Below are 19,386 nucleotides of genomic sequence, written 5' to 3' on the forward strand. Positions count from 1 at the left end.
GCAATTTGTGTTATAGTTTGAAGGAAAATTTTTCTACTCTTTTTTTGTGGTATGAATAAATATAAATTTGTAAGCATTAGCTTATAAAAATTTGTAACATCAACATAATTATTATTACAATAATGCAATCTTCTAGAGACTCTTTTTCATCTGTACTTGTTTCAATTCTTTTGTACTTGTTTCAATTCATCATTGCTTTAATTTCTTGCTATCTACCCTTTGTATCAAGGTTGTCTTTTAATTCAATAAAATTGTGAGTGTTGTGAGTGGTGTTTTTTAATAACAGCAAGTTGCACATTCAGGGACTAAAATGGTTGTTTCCCCGTCCCTCGTGCCAACTCAGCAAGCTGACGTGTGTCCAAAAAAATGCCACGTCAGCTTTTTTGTTGAGTTAACCGTCAAACTTAACAACAGGGACCAAACTGACTAACAAAATGCATATTCAGGGACTATTCTATAGTTTTTCCTCGGTGAAGAACCAAAATGACAGCGAATTACACATTGAGGGACTAAAATGACTATTTCCCAAAATTTTATTACACATACCGAGAAACATGAAATATGAAATTTCATTGAAGTTTTATTTTTTGATAGGCAAATATTAAAAGTTAGAGGTTATGTAAGATTCCGAAATCAAATTCGGGATTGTTGAGGTCAAAAACTTTTTTGATGTGTTTAATAAGTTTATTACACATCTGAACCTTTGAGAGTGTCCTTCATATTAAGGTTCAGTGCAGGTAAATCCATGAGGCAGAAAAGGCAGCCATTTACTTTGATAATAAACCATAGTCATTCTCAGCAGAAAAGATTAGGAATCAACTAGTATGAGTGGCTTAAAAAACAATAATAATAACTGTTATAACTTCAAAAGTTAAAAACACTGAAAAATAGCTACTACTCATAGTTGAACAATAACATAACATATTTCATACAAATCTCTTAAGTGTAACATGACATCTATTTTGGTTACGTTTAGGTTGACAGAACAATGATAAAATCCAAAATTTGTATTCGGCAAAAAAAGAATCACCCAAAATCTAGTAATAAATATTCCAAAAACAAACTGCAAAGAAGTGAGTATGCCTACAATGTAATTTCTGCAAAATTGACATACTGAAATATCCTTGATCATTCCTTCTTGGCATCCGTTTGATCTGCAACTTTCTCATCGTTGTCTTTGTCATCCTCATCACAATCTTCATCCGGACTGTCATTATCATCTTCGTCATCATAAACTTCCTCCTCACTTTCATCATCATTATCATGTTTACTATCACAACCATCATTACGTTTCCCGACAACTCCATTCTTTTTGGCATAATCTTCCAGGGAAGAATTTGGAAATAATTGTCCTACTTTGTTGTCTTTTGTATCTGTCGGAGTATCAGTTGAACTCTTAGATTTTCCTTTGTTGTTCATCTGATAATGTAAGTAGAAAGAACGATTAGAAACATGCATACCGAACAGGACATTATGCCAAACATGATATTGCCTTTATCACAAAAAAGGAAATGAATCATGCCTATCACCATCAAATATATAGACTTTGATTTACTCTTACATTATCAGTATAAGCTCGAAAGGAAACTATGTGATTACATGTGTATGCAACAATGTTAAAGAGTTGTACAGGCATTAACAACAGTTAAAAGTTACAAGAATTCATATCAACTTGGGAGAAAGGATTTTCAAGTAATAAATCAATAGACATTTTTTTTTTCAAATTCTGTTATGATTAGATTAAACAAGTTAGGACAAAAGAGACTGGATATGCTGTAGAAAAATGAATAGCGTTGATATTAGTATCTTACAGCACGCAATAGGGATCTCCTTTCTCTCTCGCTAGCATTCTTAATGGCCTGCAACAAAAATACCAATATTATTTTGAGTTTCAATTATGCACAAATGTACAAGTCTAACATTCAAAAGGTACATAAAAGGACAACGAAAAAATATGGAAAAGGGGGTGGGAAACAAAAGGTAACCTCCTCAAGCATCTTTTGCTCAGCCTCAACTTCTGAAACATCCCTACAAGAAACAAAATCAACCAAGATTCATCTTTTAATAAGTTTTATATCATATCAACAAAGATTCATCTTTTCGTTTATTGAGTGTTTAATGTTACAAACAAACTGAATTGGTGAATCTTTCATCAACTGTGAAAGACAGCAATTATGAAAATAAAATGTGAAAGACAACCTTCCAACTATACGCTCCACACGGCAACAACACTTTGCGCAAACACGATGCTCCTTGGCACAAGCTACACTAACATAAAAGCCAATCAGTAAAGTACACATAAAGTACAGATAATCAGAACGGAAATTCCATTTTCAGTTTTTTACTAATTTTATCTAGGCTAGACACTATAAGTTTAATAACTACTCACTCACACCTTAACCCCAAAACATGTTTTATCTAGACGTCCAATCATATTTTCACCATCTTATAACAACATTGTGTTACTTGTTCAAATCTATTGGTTTACACCCTCGCTGTTTTTATATATGTCCTAAAATCACTTTACACACGCTCACAAGCTCCAACTAATTGAACTCGCACCCTTTTTCTGTTTCCACCTCAACACTCCCAAAAATCCATTATTTTCTTCCATATCATACTAAATTACTAATACTAATATGTTGTTTGTCATGGTGTGTTGAGGTGGAAACAGAAAAAGGGTGCGAGTTCAATTAGTTGGAGCTTGTGAGAGTGGATGCTACAATTTGTAGCGTCTGTAAATCACAGTCAAAATTGCATTGAGACGTGATTTGAGATGTGCAACAGCTAAACCAAACATATACTAATTCTGCAGATCTCTCCTAAAAGCACTTTTCAGAACACATTCCATTTCAAAATTCAAACTCCAACTTTTTCTCTTTCAAAACCTCCATGCTCCCAAACATCCAATATTTTTTTCCACATTCAATTAATAATTCAGAAAATGCCCATATAACCAAGTCCCAAAGGGAAAAATAAAAAAATTAAACAACTTAAATGTAAATAATACCACTAACCAAAACACAGATTATGGTAAGCTTGGCGAACAGCCCGCTTTGAACATCTTTGACTGCAAAAAACCAAACAACAAAAAGGACAACCCATCAATCAATGAAATGCCAAAAAAATGAGAACAAACAAAAAATTAGTTTTACTACTGTACAATATAAAATAAGAGCAAAGAGAAGACATAGATATTACCATTTAGCAGGTTCCTGAAGAGGCTTGTATTTTCCATAACGTCGTTTCCAATCAATTTGTTCCTTACAGCGAGGGCACACTCCAGTTATCTCTGATAAAGGTCTAAATCTTCCTCCAACTTCCTGTATTGTATGTGAGTGATTCGATATTAGATATATCTATATACATGTATATATTTAATATTTAAAACTATATTTAATATTAGAAGAAAAAAGGGTGATTTAAGGGGAAGAAAGAGTTATATACAGTTTCGTTGATCTTGATACCAGCATTAGGTTTCCAAGCAATTTTGTTCTGATGTTTGGGAGGACCAGTTTTCTTGCCGCTGCTCATCTTCACTACTTCTACGTATCTGTAACAAGGACCCTGCGTCAAGGGGGTGCAAATTATTTACTAACCTTTATATCATGAAATCCCATAATTTGGAATCACGTTTACTAACAACCTCTTAATTTTAAAAAATCACTACTGAAAAAGGATAAACTTCAACAAACTAAAACTAATCCCATGTTGCATACAAATCTAAATATATACTAAATCAATCCTAGAAAAGTTGAAACACCTTTTTTTTGAAGAAGAAAGTTGAAACACCTTAAAAGCAAACTTATTCATATGAATATACTCAACTAAACAAGAAATAATTCATTCTCAACAAATAATATCTACTTGCAAACATTTTAAAATCATTAAAAACATGTTCATCACAAAACCAACATAACCAAACTCATTGTGACATTTCAACAAACACCTGGTTTGCAAAATCAAGCCTATAACAAAAGACTAACTCTAAACCCATCAAAACCACATGAAACGCTGTCAAGAGAAAAAATTCAAGCAGAAAAATCAGTTGAACATAGAAAAATTTTACTCCCCAAGCAAAATCCCCAATTTTGGATGTAACCAAAACCCTAAAAATTGAGTTTTTACTAACAAAAAAACAAAAAATATGAAATATGGTGGATGTGGTTTACCTCCTAACAGGTATCTACAGGAAGAGGGAATGAGAGTGATTTAGAAAGGCGCAGCGATGCGGTGCTGCTGCTGCTGTCGGCGGAGCTGGATAACGGATTCGACGGAGAGAGAGAGAGAGTGTGAGAGTATCTATTCCTTTTGTTGTATTTTGAAAATAGTATATTACTATTTTGCCCTTTAAAATTCTAAGAATACAAATGAAGTAATAAAATACAGTAAATTTGTATTTATTGAGAATTTTGACAAAAGAATTTTATCGTATCATCAATATCTATTATTTATATATTTAGGAGTTTCTCTCTCTTGATCACTTTCATATGTGGCATGCTCTCATTTATCATAATTTATGTGGCAACTTGTGAGAGCATGTTTTCCTATGTGGCAACCTTTGAGAACTTCAATAGAAATAGAAATTATGTAATGTATGTACTCATATAAGGAATTTTTTTTTTGGTATCATTCTCAATCAAAATTTAATGCTAATTCAAAAATAATCATTCAAAAGGAAACAATTGAATACATTTCAATTTTTTTAATGACAATGTCAATTTTTACTTTTTTTTGGTGTCATTCTCAATCAAAATTTAATGTTAATTCAAAAATAATCATTCAAAAGGAAACAATTGAATACATTTCAATTTTTTTTAATGACAATGTCAATTTTTACTTCTAATTTGATTATTTGATATTTTATTCATTATTATTATTATTATTATTATTACATTATTATTATTATATTATATTTTAGAAACAAAGTCATTTTGTCCCATAATCTGTCAATTAGATAATTGTTATTAAATGACATTTATAATTTCGACCGATTTCACACACTATTGCAATTCAAAATTATACTTTTTGCAATCTTTTATCTCTATTCTTTTTTTGGGTGATTTCACTCTCATTTCCTTCAACTTTTTCGTTGTTCTATTTTCTTCTTTCCATGTTTTTTTTTTCAAGTTTAATATTATATAGTATATTTTTGTATTTTGATGCTATCCTTTTTTGTGCCTACAAGGAGATAATCTTCTTTTCTTATTTTACAGCAGGTGCCCGTCTTTTTTGTGCTTACAAGGAGATAATCTTCAACTTTTTCGTTGTTCTATTTTCTTATTTTCGAAGATGTTATATGCATTTTTTTTATATATATAAGCTTTGTATTTAAATGATGTTTATGATTAATCATAATTATACTAATTTTGAGCTATAATTTTTTATTAGCAGGTCTATACGGAAGAACATATTGTTCATTATTCAAATTAGGATTAGGTATTATCAACTGATGTTAGAGTTTTAAGTATTTATTTATATTTTTTTTTATATTTTATTGTCATTTTTTTTAATCATGTTTACTTATTAAAAAACACTTTTTGTTCATATTATTTTTTATTGGTGTAAATCATGCTTATAAATGTTTTTTTTTTACTATTATTAATAAATGTTGTACTCTTTTTTTTACTCATTATTTTTTTGTCTATCTAATTTTTCATGTGATATTTAACAAATATACTGATAAAATAATAGAAACTCCTCGAAGGACTATACTATAGAACGAATTGCTTATAAAAAAAAATTATATAGAACGAATTGGCCAAATGTGGAACTGAGAAATTGAAGGCTTAATATGTTTCAAAACAAAATTGAAGGCTTAAGAATCTCTGAACAAAAATACTCACCTTAAAAGGAATATAAAAAAAAAATAGTAATTTAATTGTTCACAAAAAAAATTATTCTTAAACTTCATACTTATCGAACAGAGAAAATTGTGTGATTGTCTGAAATATAAAAGGAATGAAGTAATTGACTTCATAGATTATTTTTCTATTTTATTTTATTATTTTATTAATTTTATTACTAAAAAAAAGTTACATAGTGATTTATACCAAACATAATATTACAATAGGGATATTGATAAAAAAAATAATCTACATGGAGGTATTAAGCAAAAAATAACTTACACGGGGTGGGACATACATTTGTAGATTTTATTATATAAAAAATACGATAAATATCAATTGAAAGTAAGGAAAGTAACAATGATTTTATATATAAAAAAAGAAAGAATTAAAAGTAATAATATCATGTATTACTTTGATTTTATTTTCCAAACATATAAACAAATAGATAAATTTTTTAAAATTTGCACCATTAACAAATGAGATATGCATAAAAAAATGATATAATTTTTTTTTGTGTCAAGCAAATGACAAATAATTCTACTGTTCATTACACAAATGTGAAATTTTTTCACACGGGGACATGAGCTAAAATACTCCAGAAGAAAACAAATGTCTAAAGGAGAGAGATGACGATTAAGAACTAATATATATTAACCGTTAGATTAGTTTTTGCTTAATGACCTTTTTTTATGAAAATAAAAGAACAAATATACGAACATGTGGGTTGGGAACGGGGAGTGGAGTATCACTCTCCGTTCTACCATTTCTCCTTAAAATCTCCAAAATTTGGATTATTTATCATATTTAAATAAATTATTACATTAAATCTAAAATTAATTTTACAAATAATTAAAAAAACCTCAAAATATTAAAAATTTAATAATTCATATTTTTCATGTGTCAAAAAAATATCTATATTTTTCATTGAACATTAACCCGTGCATTTGCACGGGTAAGTTATACTATATAATTGTAAAGCAAACTTTTTTTTGCTGATGTGGCAGCCTAACAAAGCTTCCCATTTTTTCCTTTTTCTAAACAATAGTTGATGCTTATGTGTCACATTGCTTTTATTATAAAAAAATAAAATAAAATTATTGCCCTCCATGTAATTCACCACTATTAACTTGAATTCAATACATCATGAGATAAGGCCTTTTGCTAAGACTGATCGGTTGCATTTTTTGTGAATTGCTACCTACGTTATGTATGTTGTGGTTCATATTCATAACAGTCAAGTATACTAATTGGTGTTTTTCAATTTATGTAAATTTTGATTGTTAAGACTGATCGGTTGCATTTTTGGTGAATTGCTACCTACGTTATGTAAATTTTGATTCATATTCCTAACTATCTATTATGCTATTAAATAGATTTAAATTTATGCATCTCTATCACTATAGCCAAGCATATAAAAGTTAGCAAAGGTGCATGCAAACCGTATATTGTTTCTTCCCCTTTATTTTTTAATACCTTTTCATATATATCTTCTTCTAATATTTTGTAATTTTTTATGGTTAACCTTTCTTTAAACTAACATAAGCAGGTTTTTGAAATAAGAGAATTTTATTGAAAGGATACTTCCTATATGAAAAGGTAATTTTAATGGATTTATAGTAGCTTGACATAAATTGTTGCTATGGATGTTTTTGTTGCTATAGATTTTTTTAAGCATAATTTATTATTTTAGATCAATATCATTTTCTTCGAACAATATCTTTATTGATATATCGTTTTGTAGTTTAATTTTCTAACTTTCCATCTTATTTTATTTTATTGAATAATGTAAAGATGACTATTTTTTTTTGCTGATGTGAATTAGAGAGAAGGAGATTAAAGAAACTTTTATTTTTGTCTTTTGTTGCATCCCCACCGTTCAAGAAGCATATGAAATTGATGTTCATGTAAGTATATGTTTTTAACCCTACTATTGACATAAATTAATTTATAATCTGTGAAATGTTTTATAGAATGATATAGCGCATGTAAATTCAGCGAGATTTGTTTGGCAAAGTTGGTTTATATGATTTCTAGGGTTTAAGGAGATGACTAGGCCTTTGCGAAACACTTTTTTTTTATCTTCACAATTTGGTAAAGGCGGTCCTATAATTATAATAACCTTCAATCTTTTTTTTTTACTAAAATAAAATATATCCATTCATTCAAATTGGTAGAGTACATCAGATTCAAGTACAAATTCAATACCGCTAAAAATGAAAAGGATGAATCTGCAAACAAACTCACAACATCCAAGTTAATAGCATAAAACGGCATACTCATGCCTCCAAATAATGTGATAAAATTAAAGTAACCGGAATATTTATGCCTCCGGATCTGCATTGTTGACAAACTTAATCACTGTGTGAATCAGTAGTTGACCGAGGTTGATCTGTCAATTCAATCAAACGAACACCACAACAAGACGGGAATACAAACACCGCACAAAGACGAGACGACGAAATCACAAAAAAAAACATAAAAGAAAATTTTAATCTATGTGAAAACCACTTATTTAGATTAAAGCAAATAGAAAAGATGCAAATGAGTGATTTTGGGTCGAAAAAAACCCAAAATCACCCCCTTTTTTATGAAAGGGGGAGAAAAAAACTTAGAGAGAAGAGGAGCTTGTCTCTCTAAAAAATTAGTGTCGGCTTGATAGATTTTTTTCCCAAAATATACCCCTGGGTCACTCTTATTTCCCGTAATACCCCCTCTGACACTTATTTCCCGTAATATCCCTCTCAGGGGACACAAACCGACGCTGCAGTAGGGAGAGAGAGTAGAACTTAAAACTTAAAACTTTTAAAAGATAAGGGACCAACTTGAAACTTAATAAAGATAAGGGACTAAAAGTATAATGAAGCCTTAACAAATTGGTTCAGACTAGTGTTAATGGCTAAGAACCATTTTCTATAAAAATAATTCACTAATGTCTTAGATTAATCAAATTCTTAGAAAGTTTTATCGCACATAAATTCTAAAAATCATAGTAACAATTTATAAAAAGCATTCCATAGAGATAACTGAATCACGCATAGTTTCCAAAACTATACATGAATCAAAATGATGAAAAACACCTTTGAATAATGAATCCAATGATGAAATTCTTCACTTTCTGGTCTCTAGATTGTTTAAATCGTGCATCCTCTTCTCTCCAAAATGGTCACCCTTATCTAGGCTGAAAAATCATATTTATAAAATTTTGGACGCGCACAATCGTACTACGATTTTGCTCCATCGTACCACTATTTAGTTGTTTCCAGCATGGCAACTTGTTCAACACTGCAAATCGTGCTACTATTCAGCTCCATTGTACCACTATTTTTCCAGATAGTTCACACTTTCCAGACACAATACATCGTATCATTATGGTCAAAACCGCACCACTATTTGACAGCATATTTTGCCATTTTTCTGTTTTGTCCTCAAGCTCTTTGTGACTTCATTTTCTTAATAGAATTCGCTCTTTGACCATGTAAAACACCTAAAACTAACTACAATACTATAAAAGAACTATAGAAAACATAAAATGATGAGATATCATCAACCACCGCAATAACACTTTAAGGTAAGGTGGATGTTTTCTTTTTGACGCAAGGTAGATACTAGGGATTGGTTTAAAGAGACATTTTTTTTATAGGCACAATCACAAATAAATTTTACTTAGGTACGCACACACAAATTTAACAAATTAAAAGTAAAATATTATAGCCACATCAATCAATGTCATTTTAATTATTTTTCACTAATTTTTTTTTTCATATTTATATGAGTGTGTCTAACAATGAGGTGGTGTGGTTGTGCCTAGGTTAAACTTTCTCTGGTTTAAAATGTAAATAAATTTATGTGCTTAGAACCTCTTATCATATAAATCTATGAAAGTAAGATATTAATGAAAAGTCAATATTGCCCTTACTTGCACCAAATTGATCCATGTGTCAAGCAACACAAAATAATAATAATGCTTTATAAATTATTATATATACATTGATACATTGATTTTATGTCTTTTCGTTTATAGTATTTATTTTTACGGGAGCCTATATTTCTAAACATATAGTAATATGTGTGTTTATTTTTTTATATATTTTTTACATGAAAATTTCTACTCATGAAAAATCCTTACAGGGTCTTATATTTAGGGACGAAGGTTGTAATTTCTATGATAACCTATATATCTACTCATATATTAATTTTTATATAATTTATACGCGGACCTACATTTTTACTCATAATAATAAACACGTCTACTGTTTTATAATCTCCACGCGAGTCTATATTTGTCTTTAGAAATTTACGTGTCTTATAAAAGGGACAAAGAAAATGTAGGATAGTTTTATCTTTTTATTCCAAATTCATTAAAAATTATATTATTATTATAATTATACTCTATTACACATTATTCTTACATTTTTTTTACTATTAATTGTATAAGATCAATATTTTTACTCATATATTAATAAAGTACGTTGTCTATTTTTTTTTTTTTAATTTCTACGAGACCTATTTATAATCAGAGTAGCTTTATAAAGTATTGGTGTCATTCTTGACCAAAAAAAGTATCGGTTTCATAAATACTAAGTGAAAGATGTTGAATTGAAAGTTGTGAAGGTAATAATAATTAGAGAATATTATTGTAATAATCACAAATTTGCATGAGATTGAGATCTATACTTTCGCTAATATATTAATATTTTATAACCACAAGTTTCTTTAAATTAATAATTTCTTTAAAAAAAGGATAGTACAATATGATTTGATACTAAATAAATACAAGCCTAATGAATATATATGTTCGTCGTTAATATATAAAATTAACACCGGACATATATTATTTATCATTGGTAATTATACAGGGAAACAATTTGTTGCTAATGAAAAATGTAAATAATTGCTACATACGGGGAACAATATTTTGTTAAAGAAAAATTTAAATAACTACTATAGACAGGGTACAAGTTGTTGATGGTGAAAATTTTAAGTAACTAATATACCAATTTTTTTATTTATAACAAAAATATTTCTTACCAAAATTTGTCATTTTTAAAATTTAGTAATATTTATAATTCAAATAAACGCATGATAAAAAAAAGGGATATATATTTATCAACGATGTCTGAAATAATTTGCAAGTCTGCACGATGTAGTAGGAACCCTTATTATTATTTAGTCCTACAAATTATAGTCTCCAAATTTTAACTCATGTCAAAACTTCATATATGAACATGTTTTGTCAATTATAAATATTGCTATTATTATTATTATTACTATCATATACATCGCACAACAATCTTACAATAACAAGTAATTTTACAACGGAAATAATTTCGTACTATACAATGTTCGTCTTACAATAAAAAAATCACAGCAACGCCATGACCCGTGCGTATGCACGGGTATTATACTAGTATCTTTCTAACTAGAAAATATCACCAAAAACGTTGAACATTAAAAAATAATTATATTGCGTTCCGTTGACTATACAAATTAATGAATTGTGATACAATTTTTTTTTTGTCAAACACAATCATCTCTTTACATATGTGGCCACGAGATTAATTAATTACAATTTTTTTTTTACGGAATTAATTACAATTGTTAGGAAAAAAAAGGTGCTCTTTCATTTGGCTCGACGGTATATATAACATGAAACTGATCATATATCTCAATATTATTGTCTCAATCAATCTATTGAAAAAACAATATGGTTACAATCTCTAAATTTGTGTTGTTAGTATCTATGTTACTAACCATTCTCTTTGCTTTGCAATTCAATGAAGGGAGAAGTATTGACTTTTTCGACAAAGTAAACGTTTATGTTACCAACAACATAACCACTCACAAGGTTGATGTTGACTGTAAAGAAAAAGATAAAGATTTTGGGTCTAAATCACTAAAATTTGGAGAAACTTACACCTTCTCTTTTCTCCCTTCATTTGTTTTAACCTCTTATTTCTGTACATTTTCATGGATCAATGAAGTTAACTATTTTAAAATTTATGTTGAATCGCGAGATCGTGATTGTGGAGTTGATTGTCATTGGATAATAAAAGAATCAGGACTATGTAAGATTAGTAATGGTACTCATTGCTTTCCATGGTTTACGTACTAATGTTGTTATAGGAGGGAAGAAACTTGATCTTGATCATACTCTTAGCGTGTAATATGATCAATATATTTTTCTTTGAAATTTATGTAAGAATAAAGATAAAAATAATTATTACAATATATTATACATAGGACAAAACTTATGCACATGAGGAGTTGGAGTTAGAATTTCACTTCCAATTTTTTATTACTACTATATTACTCCCTCCGATCCTAACTATAAGAAATTCTACTTTTTAGATTTATCGAGAATCTAATATATTTGGTCGATTCATCTTAGAGGAGAAATTGAAGTTAATTAGAATTCTCAAATTATCTCAAATTAATTTATTATTATTTTATATATTTACCGTGTTTGAGTCTACCTATTACATTTGTAATGTTCGAGTTTAATCATCTAGGATTTTTAAAAAATTAAATTTATTAAAAAGTTAAAATTAGTAATTAAATATTAATATTTCTATAATCCGTCAAAAAATAATAATTAATATTTGTATAATAATTTTATACAAAATAGTTATGAATTTGTATTATTTGATAAAATTAGTCATTTTCTATTAAATTAGTTGTTATGAAGAGGACGATGTTTACGCGACTAATGAGACCGATTTGATAAAATTAGTCATCTTCTATTAAATTAGTCATTTTTTTTGACACATTTTAATATCTCATATTAATTCTTTTGCTTCCGTAAAAAAAATAATTAAGTCTTTATTATTGGTAGTTCTTAACTTTAGGTTAGGTTTGTCAAGCCATAAATAAATATGTTTGCTTATTCTTTAGTATGGCGGACTATTTTATGTCTAATCGTTATAATTTTTTTTATTCTATTTCTCTTTATATTTATTTTTTTGGGTTTTTGCCACTAGTTTAATCTGATTCGGGAGTAAGTTCTGGCATCAAGTTGTTTCAGCTCCCTCCCGATCGTAGTTGTGGAAGGTGGTTCAGCTCGTAGATGATGGCGAGAGTTGATTTAAAAGCATGAACCAAAAGTTGTGGCGAAAATTATTCAAAGGATTGCAATTTGCTAAAATAATTCATAGGGAAAGAATATAAATTCATAAAAAAATATTTTTAACAATTATCAAAGATATCTCATATAAAAAACCAATTATCAAGAAGATAATTTAAGATAACCTATTTAATTTTGTAAAAAATGAATAAGTCAAACATTGTTGGTCAAAGGGACATGTTAATTTCTCTACCACATGAGTCTCATAAAAAATAAATTCAAGTTAGATAAATATATTTCATTTGTTTTAAATTATAAGGCAAAAAAAAAATATGACACTTTTAAGAAAAGAATTTAATTTACATGCACTGTCGGTGTAAAGTTATTTTGTACATGCGTCCAATAATATACTGACACATCATGTATGGTAATTAAAAATACATGATGTGTCACATTTATTAAATGATGTGGCAACACATCATTGGATGTATGTGCAAAAAAAAATTACACCGACGGTGCACAACAATTAAACTCTTAAGAAAAACTAAAACAAACTATAATAATTTGAACTGTATTTATTTATTTTTTAGTATTTTTCTTGTAATAAGTTGCATTGCATGAGAAAATGTAAAAATAATTATATTTGATTATAAAAAAAAACAAGAGAGTCAATTAAATGCATTTTATATTTTATTATGTTCATGTGAATAAGCAAAAAAAATTTGAAAAAGATAAATGTTTATTTTTTCCTCTTAAAATCTAAAACATAAAAATAGTTTTTTTTCTCTTGTATTTGTCTCTTTCCTCAAATATATTATCCATCCTACCTAACATATGCTTGGCCAAAAAAAAAGTTTCCCTATGATAGTATCATTCAATGATTTGAAATGGAGACATGCATTCTTCTCGTTTGAGTTGTTTATTTCCACTCACCATTCCTAAACATAGGACAAAGGACGTGCAAAATTTTGAGCCATTTGATAGTGTAGTAGTAGTTGTTTCACATCCTTTTCACATCATTTAATGATTTATAGTACTTCATATTAATTTTCCAATTCTTTTTGGTTTTTATCTCTAGTTCTCATGGTTCAATAATTTAAAGTTCGACCACGAAATAAGTAAAATTTAATTAAGAAATATTTTTTTTTATTATTTAAGAATTACTTACAATTTCACCAAGTATTGAACTCGAACGGTAAAAAAAAAAAATATCAAACTCGGAGTTTTCTTAAACTCAAGAGTTATCTCCTCGAACAACTTATTAGTCTTATATGTTTTTATTAAAAAATATGTATTCAATCAAATTGATTGAATGTGTCGAAAAAAGCATAAATTCAACGAAATTAAACAATAAAAAGAATAAATTTTTGAACAAACTCATATCACCCAAATTATCATAAAACAACAAAATATTTACAAATTTGGAAATTTTAAAATGATGTAAATACTCATTTCATATATCTCAATCCGTAAGAAATCACTAGTTAGTCTTAATCAAAAACCAAATTAAGTATAAATTTAACCAAAATGTTAAACGGTGTCTTAAGGCCAGTTAAACATACAAGTTTTATCTTAAAACTAATACATTCAATAACTTACATATGTATTAAAAAAATTATTTTTCTAACATTAATTTTCTCTTAATTTCATTTTTAGTTTACTTAACAAATACCTCAGCTGTCATGATCCTATATTTAAAAGTGACAAAAGAAGTATAAAAAAGTGACAAAATCAGTTATTAGTCCTCGTCAAAACCAGAATAAATATTTTGGGTCCACCTTTGAAAAGAGCAAAAGCAAGTTCTAGTTCTAGAATAAAGAAGTGAAAGAAATAGTATTTCAATTTTCAACAAATCATAATGCCTTACCTTGTCGACTAGGAGGCTTATTATTTTCATATTATTAATTTTCATTTATTTCCATTATAGTGGTGGAAAATTTTCAACCATACCTCACCAATAAAAAATTAAGAAGATACTTCCACAAAAAAAAAAAAAGATATTTTGAAAATTAACATAAATTGTTGTCATCATATCATTATATATAAATGTTTTGGACAATGGTTATCATGCCATACACATTTCTTTCTTTCTTATCATATCTTTATTTATTTCCCCATGGCACAAGAATCATTCAAAGTTGTTGAAGTTTGCAACATTGAACCATTTCATGAACCAAAAAAACCTTCTCAATCACCAACCTCACTTCCACTAACTTTCTTTGATCTTCTATGGCTAAGATTCCCACCAGTTGAACGTCTCTTCTTTTATGAATTCACAAACTCAACCAATATTTTCTATGAAACTTTTCTTCCAAATCTCAAACACTCACTTTCACTCACACTTCAACACTTTCTCCCTTTCGCCGGAAACATAGTTTGGCCTATTGGTTCATCGAAACCAATCATAAACTATGTGCCCGGCGATTTTGTTTCCTTCACGGTTGTCGAATCAAACTCAAGTTTCAAAGATCTTTCTTCTAATCATTGTGATGCTTCAAAAAGACATCATTTGATACCCCTTTTGAATACTTCACATGAAAAAGCTTCTTTGGTTTCATTTCAAGTCACTTTGTTTCAAAACAATGGTTTTTGCATTGGAATAACAACACATCATGCTGGTTTTGATGGAAAATCTTCAACAAATTTTATGAAATTATGGTCCTATATTGCACGTTCTAATTCTAACCTTGGCTCATCTTTTTTATCTTTACCTGAAAATGTAACACCTTTTTTTGATAGATCATTGATAGAAGATCATTACAATGGAATTAGTGAAGCATATGGTAATGCTTTGATGAAACATGGTGGACCAAATAATAAAAGTCTCAAAGTTTGGGATTCTTTGGGCAGATCAAAAAATGATGCAGTTAAAAGGTTATTTGAATTGACACCTTCAAATATTCAAAAGCTTAAAGAATATGCAAAAAATGAAATGAAAATAAACGTTGTAAATTTGTCAACATTTTCAGTTACTTGTGCTTATGTGTTATCATGTTTAATAGAAGCAGAACAACCAAAGGATGAAAAAGTGATTTTCATATTTAGTGTTGATTGTAGAACAAGATTGGACCCTCCAATTTCTTCTATGTATATTGGAAATTGTATTGCCGGACAAAAGGTTGAGCTTAAACCAAAAAAATTTGTTGGAAAAGATGGATTTTTAAGTGCTTTAGAAGGGATGAATGAAGGTTTGAATATGGTAAAAAATGATGGAGTGTTGAATGGAGTTGAAAATTGGTTAGATAATATGTTAAATGCTAAGGAGAAAATTAAAATATACTCTCTAGCTGGATCACCAAGGTTTGAAGTTTATAGTACTGATTTTGGATTTGGAAAGCCTAAAAAAGTTGATACTACTTCAACCGACAAAACAGGAGCATTTTCTCTTAGTGAAAGTAGGAATAATGTTGGTGGAGTTGAGATTGGTTTGGCTTTGAATAAGCAAGAGATGGAAGTTTTTTCTACACTTTTTGTTCAAGGACTTGAATCCATTTAAAGGAAACTACTAGTTTGAAGGAAACACAATTGTTTGAATATGTTTCAGGCAATTTGTGTTAGTTTGAAGGAAACTATTGCTAACTACCCCTCCTCCTCCTCCTCCTCCTCCTCCTCCTCATCATCATCATCATCATCATTATTATTGCAATAATGCAATCTTCTAGAGACTCTGCATAGCCAGAGTACCCTTCAATTTGTGCCCGTACTTGTTTCAATTCATCATTGCTTTTAATTTCTTGCTATCTACCCTTTGTGCCAAGGTTGTCTTTTAATTCAATAAGGAATTAAAAGTTTATTAAAAAACATACCGAGTGACATGAAATATGGAATTTCATTGAAGTTTTATTTTTCTATAGGCAAATGTTAATAAGTTAGTGGGTTTGTAAGATTCCGAAATCAAATTCGGGACTGTTTGAGATCAAAAACTTTTTTGATGTGTTTTAATTTTTTTTTTCTTCACTTAATGATGACAACAAACCTTGGAAATATTAAGTTTTATAAAACATATCTGAACCTTTGAGTGTCCTTCATATTACTATGAATATTAAGGTTCAGTGCAGGTAAATCCATGAGGCAGAAAAAGCAGCCATTTACTTTGATAATAAACCGTAGTCATTCTCAGCAGAAAAGATTAGGAATCAACTAGTATGAGTGGCTTAAAAAACAATAATAATAACTGTTATAACTTCAAAAGTTAAAAACACTAAAAAATAGCTACTACTCATAGTTGAACAATAACATAACATATTTCACACAAATCTCATAAGTGTAACATGAGATCTATTCTGGTTACGTTTAGGTTGACAGAACAATAATAAAATCCAAAATTTGTATTAGGCAAAAAAAGAATCACCCATAATCTAGTAATAAATATTCCAAAAACAAACAGCAAAGAAGTAAGTATACCTACAGTGTAATTGCTGCAAAATTGACATGCTGAAATATCTTTAATCACTCCTTCTTGGCATCCGTTTGATCAGCAACGTTCTCATCGCTGTCTTTGTCGTCCTCATCACAATCTTCATCCGGACTGTCATTATCATCTTCGTCATCATAAACTTCCTCCTCACTTTCATCATCATTATCATGTTTACTATCACAAGTTCACAACCATCATTTCGTTTCCCGACAACTCCATTCTTTTTGGCATAATCTTCCAGGGAGGACCAGTTTATCTTGTTCTGATGTTTGGCATCCGTTTAGATACAGTTTCGTTGATCTTGACACCAGCATTAGGTTTCCAACCAATCTTGTTCTGATGTTTGGGAGGATCAGTTTTCGTGCCGCTGCTCATCTTCACTACTTCTATGTATCTGTATCTAGGACCCTGTGTCAAGGGGGTGCAAATTATTTACTAACCTTTATAACATCAAGTCCCATAATTTGGAATCAACCTCTTAATTTAAAAAAAAAATATTACTGAAAAAGGATAAACTTCAACAAACTATAATTAATCCCATGTTGCATACACATCTAAATATACACTAAATCAATCCTTGAAAAGTTGAAAGACCTTAAAAACAAGCTTATTCATATGAATATACACAGCCAAACAAGAAATAATTCATTCTCAACAAATAAACTCTACTTGAAAACATGTTAAAATCATAAGAAACATGTTCATCACAAAACCAACATAACCAAACTCACTGTGACATTTCAACAAACACCTTATGTGCAAAATAAGGCCTATACCAAAAGATTAATTCCAAACCCATCAAAACCACAAGAAACACTATCAAGAGAAACAATTCAAGCAGAACAATCAGTTTGCATGTAGAAAAAAAATTTACTTTCCAAGCAAAACCCCCAATTTCGGGTGTAACCAAAACCCTAAAAATCAAGTTTTTATCAACAAAAAACACAAGTTTCAATATAATTTTACTATAATTAGTATCCTTAACTAGTGCCCGGGGGCACTAGTTAGCATTTTCCATAAAATAAAGTAAAATGAAAGATGGTGGATATGGTTTACCTCCTAACAGGAAGAGGGAGTGAGAGTGATTTAGAAAGGTGCAGCGATGGACGGCGAATCGAGAGATAGAATCTATTCCTTTGAATTTGATTGTATTTTGAAAATAGTATATTACTATTCTGTCCTCTAAAATTAGCAAGACTCGTCGAGTTTTGTATAGGGCTAATGGTCCACCATGCACTGATGATTAGAGTTATCACGATGACACATAATGTTTTTTTTTATGAACTCTTTAGTTTTTGGGGAAGGGTTAGATAATTAAGAGTTTGATTGTGCAATAAATAAGGTTTGGTTAAATAATTTTCCAATTATGAATTGAACTCGCGTTTTTTCGAACGATTTATTATTAAGAGCGCATTAACTACTTGAGCTTGTAGAAGTAAAAATTATGGCTATCTTTATTTTGACGATTAAAATAGTGACATAATGGACGTTAGTTTAATTTTTTCTATTATATATAGTGTCAAATTAGCAATGTTTTAAGAACCGGACCGGAGGTCGAACCGTTGTGACAACTGGTTCAAGGGTCAACCGGTCGGATCGGTTCAACCGTTATTGAACCGTTTATATTGAACCGTTCATATAATTTTTTCACGTGTTTGAGTCTATGGTTGGAAAGGAAAGATTTTTGATTTTTTAACCTTTCAATTTCAATCCATCGTGTTGTCAAAATAAAAAACCTTTCAATCCATCGTTTTTTTTTATTAAAAAATCAGTTTTTTTTTTTTTTTAAGTGAGAGAAAAACCGGCCGGTTTTTCCGGTTCACCGGTTCACACCGGTTCACACCGGTTCCCACCGGTTCTTGACCGGTTCCACTGACTAGCGGTTCTTGCTAGTCGTCCGGACCGCCGAGGGCACCGGTTCGCGGTCGAACCGGTCGGACCGGCCGGTCCGGTTCGGTTTTTAAAACATTGCAAATTAGTCTATAAATTCTATCACTTTTGTGAACTTATATTGAAAAAGACAAAAAACTTAGATGCAGTTCTTTATATATTGTTCTTGC

At 29.4% G+C, this 19,386-nt stretch overlaps 2 protein-coding genes across 4 annotated transcripts; one reads left to right on the plus strand and one right to left on the minus strand.

The window, feature by feature from the left end:
- Window positions 1-904: 904 nt before the first annotated feature.
- On the minus strand, window positions 905-18,491 carry LOC123907698 (uncharacterized protein C9orf85 homolog). Of its 3 annotated transcripts, none has more exons than XM_045958067.1 (8): window positions 18,383-18,491; window positions 17,615-17,734; window positions 3,202-3,323; window positions 3,018-3,070; window positions 2,200-2,263; window positions 1,986-2,028; window positions 1,812-1,859; window positions 905-1,419 (listed from the first exon to the last, which is right to left on the minus strand). In XM_045958067.1, the coding sequence occupies exons 2-8, from the start codon at window positions 17,699-17,701 to the stop codon at window positions 1,129-1,131; spliced, it is 708 nt and encodes a 235-aa protein (XP_045814023.1). In that variant the 5' UTR covers window positions 17,702-17,734; window positions 18,383-18,491; the 3' UTR covers window positions 905-1,128. The 3 variants fall into 3 exon arrangements, with proteins under 3 accessions (XP_045814023.1, XP_045814022.1, XP_045814021.1); XM_045958066.1 differs by lacking the exons at window positions 17,615-17,734; window positions 18,383-18,491 and adding exons at window positions 3,448-3,567; window positions 4,173-4,323; XM_045958065.1 differs by lacking the exons at window positions 17,615-17,734; window positions 18,383-18,491 and adding exons at window positions 3,448-3,553; window positions 4,173-4,293.
- LOC123907696 (phenolic glucoside malonyltransferase 1-like) lies at window positions 14,970-16,888 on the plus strand. The gene has a single exon (XM_045958063.1). It carries the CDS (start codon window positions 15,026-15,028, stop codon window positions 16,403-16,405), a length of 1,380 nt encoding a protein of 459 aa, XP_045814019.1. The 5' UTR covers window positions 14,970-15,025; the 3' UTR covers window positions 16,406-16,888.
- Window positions 18,492-19,386: the final 895 nt, after the last annotated feature.

The sequence above is a fragment of the Trifolium pratense genome, linkage group LG2, assembly GCF_020283565.1.
Source record: "Trifolium pratense cultivar HEN17-A07 linkage group LG2, ARS_RC_1.1, whole genome shotgun sequence".
Taxonomy (NCBI): domain Eukaryota; kingdom Viridiplantae; phylum Streptophyta; class Magnoliopsida; order Fabales; family Fabaceae; genus Trifolium; species Trifolium pratense.